Genomic DNA, 14,928 nt, shown 5'->3' on the forward strand with positions numbered 1-14,928 from the left:
ATAAAGCTCCCTCAACCTCCCAATTTGTCTAGCCACAATGTCCAGAGGCATTAGATATAGCATTAAATTCAGTGCATCCGATCATGTCGTCCTCAGTGCGGCTGTGATGCACAAACAAGCCATCCGGTTAAGTTTTGAGCAGTAGGTGGACTTTTGAAGCGCCGTACACCAGACCCCAACACCATATAGCAATATAGGTATGACAACTGCACTATATACCCAATGCATGACACGCGGTCTAAATCCCCAACTTTTGCCAATGGCTCTCTAGCAGATGTATAAGGCAAGAGTGGCCTTTCTTGCCCTTTCCAAAATGTTGGATTTAATGTTCAATTTCCTGTCCAGCAAAACACCCAGGTATTTTGCGCTTTCTGTAAATGGAACATTCTCTCCACTCAAGGAGACAGGTTCCATTGTAGCCAACTTGTATCTCCTGCTGAAAAGAACTACTTCTGTCTTGCACTGATTTATTCCTAGACCACTATCGGTAGCCCACTTTGCTGTTGCACGTAGAGTTTCCTGAAGTATATATCTTAGAGTGCTGGGAAACTTTCCCCTAACCGCAATTGCCACGTCATCAGCATACGCGACCACTTTTACGCCTTTTTCTTCCAGAGACAATAATATATTTTTAATGGCTACATTCCAAAGTACACAGTACACCTCTTTGACCCTCTCAACTGACCCATCTTTTTAGATCCGCAGAACCCAAGCCTAAGCCTTTTAGTAAGTAAGTTATAAATAAACTTTCTTACGGTAGGGTTGATGCCTAGAAACTCCAACTCCTTCATGATTGACGTCGGTTTTACATTATTGAAAGCACCTTCAATGTCAAGAAATGCTACCATTGTATATTCAGAGCATTCAGAGCAGTACAAACAGAATATGGAAGCTATTGAAAATCGAATGAAAAATGTGTTTCGAATAATAAGAAAAATTTTTTTTCCAAATTTTTTTGTATTTTCTTTGTTAAGTGTGACCGCCCAACAAGTCGATTAAAGACTTAGGTCTTAAGCTTTAAATCGGCATCCGCTTCTCTACTTTATGTGACATAAGTGGAAACCTTTCCATTTTTTTCATTTTCTGACTTTTTTCTTTAAGTGTAACTACTGATTGCAATGTGAATGTCATTTAATATGACCAAAATAAACATGTATTTGCTCCGATTATGATATGTGAATCATGGCAAATGATTGCATGTTACCAATGCAAATGCACTACAAGTACACAACACACTTTTACACACACACACATATGCTTCCATATGCACTGTCAAATAAATGACCCGGCAAATAAGCAAACATTCAAATAAAAGCTTTCCATTATGCTAGATATGCGTGTTACATGCCTTTATTAGTGTTGCCATCTATTACCTTTCTAACTAATAATTTCAAAAGGCCTCATGCACTCTCCCCTCTCTCTCTCTCTCTCTCACCCTCCTACTTCCCCACAAACTATTTAGAGTAATTTGCATATTAAGAGAGTTTTAAACATGAAAGGCATTGCAAAATATTGCGTGTCCACCATCAATGTGTCTCGCGTTACACGGCTAATGACGCCGATAATGATGTGTGTGTTTGTGTGTATGCATATTGGTGTGGATTTGTTTGAAAGTTTTTAGTAGGTGTTATTGTTGTTGTTATCGTTATTGCTTGCACTTAATGTGAGGGAGGCTATGTAAATTTAAATGGCAACTCCCAGCATGTGTTAGAGAGCAAAGTATTCAAATGTATTGCAGTCATTATGCTGCGATATTTGTTCGTGTAGAAGGAATAGTTGATTTTGATTTAAAAAGTCGCTGTATATGCAAAATCTGATATTTCAGATTCTATACTATATACTTAACCAGTATATAGAACGGAATATTATATTACTAACGTTTTTTCCAATTATTGGTTTATCAATTCATCTTAAACATTTTATAAAAAGCATCTTCTAATCACTTTCTCTCCCTCTCTTTCTTTTTCTCTTCCTTTCTCTCATCACCATTTCTAGATAATAAGCGGCGTAAAATAGCCCACACCGAGGCTACATCGATGATGATTGACAACAATCTCTTGGATGTCTTGTCACCTGCTGCAGCTGACTCAGAATCAATGTTTGCCGCCAATTCCAACAATATGGATGTTGCCAGACAATGCACTAGTCAAAATTATAGGATGATGTCAGCATGCATCATGGAGGAAGAACAACAGCATACAGAACGACATCACCAGCACCAGCACCAACACCATCATCATCAGCAACAGCAGCAGCAGCAACAACAACAACGGCCACAACCTGTGATAACAAACTGCTACACCAACAATAATAATTGTAACGCCAATAACAACAACAACAGCAACAGTAACATGATGTTGGATAGTTCTAACAAAACATGGCCCAAACATGATGGAATGACCATGACACATGAAGCCTCAGCCCATCAGCATCTGCACACTGACAACAACTGTGGAGAGTGGCCGCATATGAATGCGAAACAAATGTCACAGCACAATGTGTGTTCCCATCCACATCATCAGCAGCAACAGCAGAACAATCACCAGCAACACCATCATCAACATCACCATCACCATCCTCATCATGCACCTGAGCCTCATCTGCAAGGCCAGCAGCAACATCACTGTTCCGAATTTCACAGTAACGAGCAACAACAAACTTCCTCGTCATCATCATCGTCGTCGTCATCCTCATGTCTATACAAGGACGATCTAAATGGATATTTACAACATCAAACGGAATTGGTGCACAATTCAATGATGGATGCTGTTCAACAGAGACAGCATAACTCCCATCTCCAAAATCATCATGCACATCCACAAACCCATCATCAGCAGCAACATCAGCATGGCAACAATGATTTATTTAATCATGAAGATGATGATAATGAGGAAGATGAAGAGGAAGCCGAAGAAGAAGACGATGAAATGGAAGGTGAAGATGAAGAAGAGGAGGAGGAGGAAGATGAAGCTGGTGTAAATCCCGAAATGCCTGGCATAGAGGAAAATGATGATGATGAAGATTTGGAGAATGATATGGGTGACCAAAATGAAAATGAAGCAGCTGAGCATAAGGAAGGCAATGCAAGTTTGGACTTTCTTCACAGAGAAATGTGCATGGGTCATCGTCTGGGCGAGCAACATGTAGCATGTGCCGGCCATGAAGCCCCTGGCCCTGAGCCAGAGGATGATGATAACGAAGGTGATGAAGAAGAGGTGGGTGAAGAAGATGATGAAGACGACGAGGCTGAAGAGGAAGCAGATCCCCATGATCAAGAACAAGATGAAGAGGATGAAGAAGAAGACGAAGAGCCAGAGCAGCAACCGCAAGAAGCCACTCGTGCTACCGCCCTTGCTGAACCCTTGGAACAAACTGTGATTGAACAACCTCTAGAGGAGAATTTTAAGCACGGCAGGCTATTGGCAAACAACCAAATCAACCAAAACACAATGCCAGCAACATTTTATCAAATGCCTGCCAGCAACCATCAGCCAGAGAAGCAGAGACCAACAGTCTGCTCCAATCTGCCACGTTTGGCTGCTTTTACCCAAAAACTTAATGAATTGAAGGATAACCAAAGCCAATTGCAGACTATGAGCCATCAACACAGTCTGCTAGGGCAGGCTCAAATAAAGCCCGCTACCATTAAGTTGGTACCCACAGCCCAGGAGTCTCCAGTATCCTCCAGCACTTTACTAGGAGCAAGATCCACCCCCGATCTTCAAAGATCTCTAAACGGGGAGACCAACAAGAAACCCGAGCAGGTGGGTGCCATATCTACCAGCAATGAAAGTCCAAGGCCCTGCACACCTTCTACAATGGCTTGCCCGGATTCCAATAAAACACTGCAACCACCATCTTCTGTGGCTGCAACAAGAACCATATCCTCTCCCATGCTCTCGCCCATGACACAGAGTAACGCCTCCCTAAAATCACAGCACCAGCAACAGGTGAGAGCCGCTATGCAACAAAGCAAAGGACAAATGACCACAAAGTCCAACCAACCCAGTCAGCAGGTACGTGTAGTGCGTCAAATAAAAAATATGACCCAGCAACAGCCCACAGTGCAGCACCAGCAACAACTAGGCAGCCAATTGCAAAGATCCCAAAATAACAACACAACCCGGACAACCCTTACCACAATAGCTGGTAATCGAGGATCAGCCACAACTACCACCTCAACAGCTGCAGCTTCGTCTGTGTCGGGGCAACGCCTTGCCCACAGTACTGCCACTATGGGGCAAAAACTGCAGGCCACTCTTCAAAAGCTTACGGCCTCAACTTCGAATAACAATGCCAGTAATACCCTATCTCTGGGTCAATTGCAGCTGCAACCCTTACTAAGAGCTGCTAGCGACTCTAGCGGAAATTCCCAGATTATAATGACCTCCACTGGACAGATCATTGTAATGCCGTCCTCGAATAATAAGGCCAATATGCAGCACCAACAGCAAACCCAGCAACAACAGCAGCAGCAACAAGTGATTATAGCCAGCAGTAATGCAACAGCAACCACTCAGACAGCACCTACAACAAATCTCATCATACAACAGGGTGAGGTTCTCAACAATTCTGGCCAGCTGACTGCCACTCTGCAACAACAGCCCAATGGTAGTTATATAGTCAGTCAGCCTGCCGCGGCAACTGCGGCCAATACCACTCAACTGCAGCCGACTACGGTCATCTTGAACTCAGGGCAAAATATTCTCTCCAGCAATGGAGCCAAAGTCTTGACCAATGCTGGCAACATTCTACATGCCACGGCCCCTCAGTCTATCTTGACAACAGGAAATCAATTGATTACCGCACAGGCTGCCAACAGTGGCACCAATGTCTTGGGCCAACAGACTGTTGTCCTAAATGCCCTACCCAACGGCGGCTATGTTATACAGCAACAGCAGCAAGCTACAGCTACTCCGGCAGCAGCAGCAGCTCCACAACAAACGCAACAACAATATGCCACCTTGGACAGCCAGGTGGTGTCACAGCTCGTACAACAGGCTGATGGCACTATAATATCTCAAAATCAACCCCAAAGAATCATCATTGCTGCCTCCTCAGCAGATCTTAAGAGGCGCACCAAGAAACGCAAGAACTCTCCTAGTCCCTCGCCTGCAACCAACGCTCAGGCTCTAAGCAACCAAATATCCAATCAAGCCACCACGCTGCTACAGCAGCATGCCGTCAATATACAGGCAGCCGCAGCTGCAGCAGCGGCGGTGCAGCAACAACAACCTGCTGCAGCACCACCGCCACCCCAACCACAAGTGGTGCAACTTACCACCACTGCTGCGCCAGCGGCCACAGCCACCTCGGCTGCCTCGTTCCCCCAACAATTCCAATTGGGCTCCACAGGAATTCAGGGCATAGTGGTAAGCAAGCCAGCCACCACCGCAGCCCCTGCCAATAGTCAGCCCCAACAGATTATTCTTCAAAACGGTCAAATCATACAGCCCATGAATTTGCTGGGCCAACAATACCAGTTATTGCCCACAACGGGTCTGGTTATGGGACCCGATTCCACTTTGCTGCAGATACAAAATGTCACTGGACCCACAGCCAATATTCTAACGGCCACCACACCACAGGCCACCATGATGTTGCGCGCCACTTCTCCACAAACCAACAAATCGTTCATTTCATCCACGGCCACCGGCCAACAATTCATTGTGGGCAGTAATGGTCAGCTAAGTCCAATTGGGCAAATCTATTCCACCCCCATGGGTTTGGTGATGCCCGCTACCACCCAACACAGCACCACGCCAACGGCCACATTCGTACAGCACAATGGCACCGCCATTCAAGTGCAACAACAGCCGGGCGCAACGCATCAATTGAGTGCCACCACCACCCAGCATCACCATCATGTCACATTGCAGGCTGCTTTGCAGCAACATCAACAAAATCTGAATCATGTTGTCAGCCACCAACAACCATCGGTGGGTATTGTTCTCGAAACGGCCACATCATCGACCACATCGCCAAATGTGCAGCAGACGGCTAGCAATAGTTCACGTTCCTCGTCGGCCGCTAGTCCACCTGATACCACCACCCATAGTCCTCGCAGCCCGGAAAGGCCACCCAGTCATCGTAGTGGTGGCAGTGATATGGTGAGTAAGGAAGTCCAACTCGAGCAAGGGCTCAATTGAATAGAAATTGATTGATATGACGATGTGGCAATTCTTGGTTTCTTTTTGTTTTGCAGGTTCAATGCGTTTCAAGTTCAGAGCCGGATGGTGGCACCGTTTCTCCCATGAGCACAGATAGCAGGCAATCGCCATCGACCACGGTGTGTGATAAAGGTGAGTACTGAGTAGGCAAGAGAAATGAAAAATGAAAAGCTTTATGCAAGGGTAAAGGTGTGTGTGAGGATGAAATACGAATGCTTGTTGGTAGCTTTGGAGAGAGAGAGAGAGAGAGAGAAAGAGATTGTGACGAACATTAAGCTACCTGAGTATAATGTTTAACTATTTTCTGGGTATAGTTAAGCCAAATGAAGCTCTATTTTTGCCAAATAAATGAGTAACTGGAGGACATTTTATGTTCTATAAAATTGTGCAATATTAAACCGAAAATTTTGAAACAAAACGGCAATTATGTTAGAATCTTCATAGAAAATTTATTTGCAACACAAAAAACGCGTTTTTAATTGATGGGTATATTGATTTTTGCGTGTGAACAGCAGCAAGCCGCATTAAAAATGAGGGCACACGAATGGCACGCACACACCTTATACCAGCAATCGTAGTTGACGCTTACGACTCTCAACGACCAAAACATAAAATACTCCTTTAAATTCGTTGAGCTATTGTAAGTGTTTTTACCGATGAGCATAATATGACTGCCAATCCTATTTTGCATTTTAAACAATACGCATGATAGCTCACATTGAGCTCATCTGATTAGAAGGCACACACACTCAGCTACCATTTAAAGTTATGAGAGCTGAAATTAATTCCTGTGCCTTCGAATGGCTTGGGTAAAGAAAAATTGGAAATAAGTCGATCACTTTTGAACAGACGGAGAAAGACAGCACGTACGTCACGGATAAAAGCAATTCTGATCCAAAAATAAGAACGCAAGTGCAAAAAAAAACAACGGAGTATATCTATTTCGTTCAACAAAACTTGATGTCTCATTCCTCTGATTGCTTTGGCTTCATATGGGACTCATCTGAGTATTGTTCATATGCAAACAATACAAGATGTCCATCGACCAAATCGACCATTGAACGATTACTAAAATGTTCCCGTCTCTATCACTCTATTGAATATGTGCGTGTGTTTCTAGCTAACTTTGTTTTTATGTGGCATGCGATGCAGACAATTGCTTAGCCAAAATGGCTATTGAGTGCCAAATGTTGGATCTAATGCAGTTCTCTGGTGTGAAAGCTCTATAGACGTAAAGTTTAAACCTTTTTTTCGTCAAAGATTTATAATCACGAACAAGAAGATTAAAAGGAATCAAAATTTCGAGGCCATGGCCATGGACAATTGGTCACTTATAACTTTTTTGTTCATGACCATAGATCTTTAACAAAAAAAAATTTTATTTTGCGTCTATATATTCTTGAACATCAAAATCCGTGTACCTTACATTATATTCGTCATTGATGGTCGTAAATGTCTGTTTAAATCCCTTTATAGTCTTTAAAAATGATGATCTTTGGCTCAAACTTTGCACAGATCGTGTTTTACCACACCCAGGTTCAAAATTCAAATGATCGATCTGCTGGTTTAATGTCTCGGACCTAAAAAAAGCGCATTTACTTTTCAATATTGCTGAAATTTGGTACAGAGTGTTATATTCAACAAATTAGTCATTTCGCACCAAGTTTGAATTTATCCCCTATTTAAACCGATTTTCCGGTTTAAGGTCTCAAACCCATAAGACATCCATTTATTACCCGGTTTCGCTGAAATTTGATACACTGAGTTGTATTAGACTTCTACATATCCTTGCTGAATATGGAGCACATCGAATCATATTTGTATATACACTCCATAAATACCGATCCCCGAGCCCCATAACAGCTATATACGATTATAGAACCATTCGCACTATGGTATGAAAATTATCAGATAAAGAGAAAATAAATTTATTCTAGAGGTTCAACCATCCCAGGGTTTTAAAATAACTAGTAGATTGATGAACACAAATTTAGGGTCAAGTAACCTGGGGGAATGCCCCACCCGAGAACCCTCTAAAATAATATGTAACAGATTTAATACAATATAGGTGTCAAATGAAAGGTATTTGGAGAAAACGAACCTTATATCCCCAAACAAAGCCCAAGTGGACATGTATGCCATTCCCATCAATAGGGGAAATTACCCCCATATTTCCCATGGCACTTGGCAGACCCGAAATCTGTTATCGCATATTCCTCTTCCGTTCTGTGTTCCTACACCCATAGCTAAAAGTCTGCTGAAAATAGCAAACACTGTCTGCTTATTGGTGGTAGTTAATTTTGCTGCTATTACTGCAGTAGTTCTGCAATTTGGGAAAAACAGGCTTACTGCCGAAAAGTCTGTTGTTTCCTGAAAATGGCTGCTGCTTAATGTATGATGGGTTTGTTAGAAGAAATAAAATGTAAGAAAGAAAAGGTGTAACCCTAACCACATGCGTTTTATGACATAGTAAAATGGGTCATCGCTATTGTAAACAATACACAGCACTAATATGTCATAACCACTAAGTAGGTATGAAGCACTCATGCGGCATTTCCATGTTTAAAATACCTTTAGACTGTTGTTGTTCTACTTTAATACCCATTAGAAATGGATAAATGCAAAATATCAGAAAAACCAAACAAATGAGTTTCCTCGCAGAAGCGGAAAGTAATAAGGTTCAATAATTTGTCATGCATTTTTTAGGTGGACCAAAAAACAAACAAAACAAGTAAAAAGGCGTTAAGTTCGGCCGGGCCGAACTTTGGATACCCACCACCTCGGGTATATATGTAAACCACCTTTCATCAAAAATCCGGTGAAAATTACATACCCTATGTCCCCTAACAGTTATATCGAAATATGTTCCGATTTGGATCAAATACTAATATGTACAGTAGCTATATCTAAGAATAAACCGATCTAAACCATATACGACACGCATGCCGAAAAGTCCAACATAAGTCATTGTGTCAAATTTCAGTGAAATCACCTTTTATGGGGCCAAGACTTTAAATCGAGATATCGGTCTATATGGCAGCTATATTCAAATCTGGACCGATCTGGGCCAAATTGCAGAAGTATGTCGAGGGGCTTAACACGACTCACTGTCTCAAATTTTAGCGACATTGGTCAATAAATGCGCCTTTTATGGCCCAAAACCTAAAACCGAGAGATCGGTCTATATGGCAGCTATATCCAAATCTGGACCGATCTGTGCCATATTGCAAATGCATGTCAACCCCTAAAATTTTTTCAATATTGATATAGAAAGAAATCTATACTCACAATTCATACTTTCCCCTTCCGCCACCAAGGGCAAAAAAAAACCTTTTTTACACAACTTCCTTCGCCAAATACACATAAGACTTCCTTCCTGTCGTTGCTTTGTCCTTTCTCTTCAGAAATGTTTCATTTTATTTGTCAGCATCTCTTTGTTCCTCCCTTCGAATGAGTGTCATAAATTGCAAGCCCTATTAGTTGCACACCATACCTAAACATCATCATAAGGCATGTAATTTTGTATCATACAATTCAGAGGATATTAAGTAGCGTTAAGAATGAATGAATGCAAATAATAAGCGAAACCATCAGCAACCCATAGCAAGTGTCTGTGATTGCGTATATAACGAATAAACGTCAATGGAGCAGAACATTAGATTATGCTATTTAATCTCCCCATCTCCATATAAGGCAGAATGTTTAGGAGTGTTGCCATGGGGAAATTGAAATGTCAAATAATGTGCTTGGAGTTATTTGTATACAAAAACGGAAAATGTTACATTACGTTACTGTCTAAAATATTAAGCTATATATTACAATAATAATAATTGTATATGGTATACGGTGAGGTACAGTGGTCCAAATATATAAAAAATGAGGAAAAACTCCACAACTTTTCTGCGGACGCTGTGGCTCTATACCTCTGACTCCAAAGTTCGATTGTCGGAAACTTACTTTACTCCCAAATGCCTTTCATTTGAATCCCACAATGTCCAGACCTATCGACATGTCTTCTTGGAGGGTTTTTGGGAGGTGGCTCCCCCAAACATCTGGCTACAAATATGGAAATCAGTTGTGTTCTCTCCTCCCACAAATACCTTTCCTTTGATGCCGATGGGGGTTATGGGTTGGGCCGCTCCCCCTAGTTATTCAACATGGCTTCTTGGAAGGTTTTTGTGGTAGGTGGCGCCCCTAAACACCTGACAACATGGAGATCAGTTGTGTTCTCTCCTCCCACCAATACCTTTCCTTTGATACCGATGGGGGTTATGGGGTGGGGCGCTCCCCCTAGTTATTGAACATGTCTTCTTGGGGGGTTTTTGTGGTAGGTGACGCCCCCAAACACCTGACAACATGGAGATCAGTTGTGTTCTCTCCTCCCACAAATACCTTTCCTTTAATACCGATGGGGGTTAAGGGGTGGGGCGCTCCCCCTAGTTATTCAAGTGGTGGTTGGCGCCCCCAAACACCTGGCTACAAATGTAGAAATCAGGTTTGTTCTCTCCTCCCACAAATACCTTTTCTTTGATACCGATGGGGGTTTTGGGGTGGGGCGCTCCCCCTAGTTATTCAACACCAATATTTAATGTTAGATTCGTTTTTTTAATGAAAGAGTTACCAGAAGGGAGCAAATAATGAAAGAAATTAACTTCTGACGCGACCACCATAAATGACCTATTACGGATGCTGACTGAGGAGGAATTTGAAACCGTCTGCTACGCAGACGATGTTACAATACTTCTAAGGGGTAAGGATACGAACGAGCTATGCAGAAGGGCCGAAAGGGTCTTACATATGGCATATGACTGGGCTAGACCCAGAGGTCTCAATGTTAACCCAGAGAAGACTGAAATATGCCTTATCACGAGGAAGAAGAAGGTGGGCCAATTTAACGCACCACGTTTCCACAATAAGACGATTTCTATATCTGACAAGGTCAAATACTTACGTGTGATCTTGGACAGGAAACTGAATTGAAAGTGCCACATTCAGGAGCGTACTGAGAAAGCTCACAGATGTTGGGCACTATGTAAACGAGCCGTAGGCTCGAAATGGAACCTGAATCCTAGCATAGTCCACTGGCTCTACAGGAGCGTGATTAGACCAATAATAACTTACACCTCAGTAGTTTGGTGAACTGCTATGGAGAAAAAGTGCAACATAAGGACCATACAACAGATTCGGAGAACATGTTGTCTTGGCATAGGTGGAGCGATGAGGACCACGCCCACTGGGGCACTGGAGACTATTCTAGATATCCGTGAGGCAGCCACTGCGGATTGAGGATGGGAGCAGCTTATACCAACGCGGTATAATCGAGGCGACTATAGGAACATGGAAGGAAGGGAAGAGGTTTCCGATCGTATACCTGAAATGAACCTTGAAGTCGAGTGTGAGGCATTGCTGCCAACGGCACAGTCTGGGATTGACGGAATTCTAGTATTGCCATCTGGAAGATCATGTAACACGGATGGATCAAAGCTAGAGGATAGAGTGGGCCTGGTAGGTCTATATTGAGAACCCAGGGACTGAGATCTGTTTTAGACTGCCTGACCATATTACGGTCCTGCAGACGGGGATCCGGGCGATCACGGAATGCGTGAACATCTTTACCGAGCAGTTCATACCATTGCGGTATAATCGAGGCGACGATAGGAAACCTGGATGGAAGGGAAGAGGTTTCCGATCGGATACCAGAGATGAACCTTGAAGTCGAGTGCGAGACACTGCTGCCATCGGCACAGTCTTGGATTGACGGAACCCTAGTATTGCCATCTGGAAGATCATGCTACGCGGATGGATCAAAGCTAGAGGACAAAGTAGGCCTGGGGGTCTACATTGAGAACCCAGGGACTGAGATCTGTTTTGGACTGCCTGACCATAATACGGTCCTGCAGATCCGGGCGATCACGGAATGCGTGAACATCTTTACCGAGCAGTTCATACCATCGCGGTATAATCGAGGCGACGATAGGAAACCTGGATTGAAGGCAAGAGGTTTCCAATCGAATACTTGAGATAAACCTTGAAGTCCAGTGCGAGACACTGCTGCCAACGGCACAGTCTGGGATTGATGTAACCCTAGTATTACCATCTGGAAGATCATGTTACACGGATGGATCAAAGCTAGAGGATAGAGTGGGCCTGGTAGGTCTATATTGAGAACCCAGGGACTGAGATCTGTTTTAGACTGCCTGATCATAATACGGTCCTACAGACGGGGATCCGGGCGATCACGGAATGCGTGAACATCTTTACCGAGCAGTTCATACCATTGCGGTAAAATCGAGACGACGATAGGAAACCTGGATGGAAGGGAAGAGGTTTCCAATCGAATACTTGAGATAAACCTTGAAGTCGAGTGCGAGACACTGCTGCCATCGGCACAATCTTGGATTGACGGAACCCTAGTATTGCCATCTGGAAGATCATGTTACACGAATGGATCAAAGCTAGAGGACAAAGTAGGCCTGGGGGTCTACATTGAGAACCCAGGGACTCAGATCTGTTTTAGACTGCCTGACCATAATGCGGTCCTGCAGGCGGAGATTCGGGCGATCACGGAATGCGTGAGATGGTGTGGTGCTAACACGAGGACGTCGAGGTGAACATATTTACCGAAAATTGCCATAAGGGCAATAACAATAACAATCAGGACAGTAAGGTCACGCACAGTCTTGCAGTGTAAGAAGGAGCTTAACGCCTTCTCTGAGAATGGCAAAATCCGCATCGTTTGGGTGCCGGGCCATAACGGAGTAAGGGGAATGAAAGGGCAGACGATTTGGCGGTAAAGGCCAGGGAACTGCCGTCAATGTACTTGGTTACCCTGAAGCCTTTCGGGTCGACGCAGTCCGAGTTAAGGGAGTTGGCGACAAATGCGCAGGCAACATTGTGGAACAGCGTAATGGTCGGTAGAACGGCGAACATCCTATGGGGGGATTCAGACTGCTACTGAAAGGAAGCAAGAAGGAGATCAGTATAGCTATAGGTATCATAATGGAAAACATAGGACTACGAGCTCACTTATGTAAAATCGGTGCGGCAAGTGATAGCATGTGTAGGGCATGCGGGGCAGATGATGAGACGTTGGAGCAGCAAGTGATAGCATGTGTAGGGCATGCGGGAAAGATGATGAGACGTTGGAGCATTTCCTTTCGCTTTCGCGCCTAACATATATCGGCACTTAGGTGGAGACACAATATCAGACATGAACCAACTTAGGGAAGTGGCATTGACAACAATTAAGGATTTTGTAAGTAGCACGGAATTCCTAACTTACTTCATAGGTGTATGTCCATAGTGGCCAGGGGGGGATTAATATCTGAACCCTCTTTTCAACCTATCCTAACCTAACTTCTCTCGTTTGCTTTTGGCACTTGCAGATAAGGATTTAAACTTTCTGAAACGAGTATTTGAAAAAAATTACGGAAAAATTGGCTCAGATGCTCAAGAAGTCAAATTGAGAGGCTATCGCTACATCATAACATCAAAAATATATATCGCTTACAACATAATTGCCTTTTTTACTCCACCATCACCTATCCACCCTTCCTGACCTTCCTTTATGATTCTCAAAAATTCGAAATATCCTTGGGGCCCATTCACCAAATATGCTGCTGTCAACTTACCACAAAATACATCAATACCCATATAGAAAACATCTTTGGAATATCTCTCCAAATCCAATTAAATCTCCTCACATCATTGGTCTCTTAGGGACACAAATGTCCTCTGTCATTTCTTGTTTCTACTTACACAGGATTATAGTGACTCTAAGTAAGCCATTACTGGCTTAACTTTGATTTAAGCTTTAGCTACCGAAAACTAATATTTCTTTACCACCACATCTCTCTTTTCTTACATTGTTCACCTCATTGCTATTGCTCCACACCAATAGGCATTGTTATGTCAACCGCATATCAACAAAACACCACCAATGTCTATAAACCATCGGAGGCAAAAATTCGTCGTGTGCAAACTCCTCCTCAATATCAAGTGATTGGAGGAGGTAATGGAGCAGCAACGGCGGCCACAGCTGTGGCAGCGGCTAGTACCACAAATATTGGAGCCATTACCAATCTAACGCTGCACCAACATTCGGCGACCAGCCATAACTCACAACAACAGGCTTTGCAACAACAACATAAACATATGGACATGTCTAACATAAAGCCTTCAGATACTCATGGTAAGTTTTTGGCATTCTTCGGAGGAAGACGAAGAATTGGCTATGCCATGACACATTAGAGACTCACCAAACAAACAAACTTACAACGCCATATCCTTCATTTTAAGTAACATACTAGGTACACACACAAACATACACAAGAGCATACATATACATACATACGATGACGATGATGACAACAAGAAAGAACATTGCCGATAAGGCATGTTTGATGATGACAGTCAAGGCAATGCTGTTATGCAGTGCTGCGTGAAAGCTACTTGAGTGCTGCCAACGAAAAATTGCCTCATAACTGCCTTTACAGTATTCCATTAATATGAACATACAAAAACAGACTGAGACAACACACACACTTTAATATTCAGTATAAATGAGTATTTGGGTCATTCCACGACAAAAAATTAATAAATTGGTCAAAATATTTATTTAAATCTTTTTTATTTTATTTTCGTTTTATTTTATTTTAATTTATTTTATTTTATTTTTTTTTTTATTTTTTTATTTTATTTTTTTTTTGTATTATTTTATTTTATTTTATTTTATTTTATTTTATTTTACTTTATTTTA

The 14,928-nt window shown here is 42.7% G+C and overlaps 1 protein-coding gene across 1 annotated transcript in view; it reads left to right on the forward strand.

Moving 5' to 3' along the window:
* LOC106084864 (uncharacterized) overlaps positions 1–14,928 on the forward strand; it is a 776,497-nt gene that overhangs the window by 748,071 nt on the left and 13,498 nt on the right. The window contains exons 8-10 of the mRNA XM_059363995.1: positions 1,996–6,110; positions 6,206–6,302; positions 14,071–14,361. Coding sequence (XP_059219978.1) covers positions 1,996–6,110; positions 6,206–6,302; positions 14,071–14,361 — 4,503 coding nt within the window. The remainder of the gene's footprint in view (positions 1–1,995; positions 6,111–6,205; positions 6,303–14,070; positions 14,362–14,928) is intronic.

This window comes from Stomoxys calcitrans, chromosome 2 (genome assembly GCF_963082655.1).
Source record: "Stomoxys calcitrans chromosome 2, idStoCalc2.1, whole genome shotgun sequence".
Taxonomy (NCBI): domain Eukaryota; kingdom Metazoa; phylum Arthropoda; class Insecta; order Diptera; family Muscidae; genus Stomoxys; species Stomoxys calcitrans.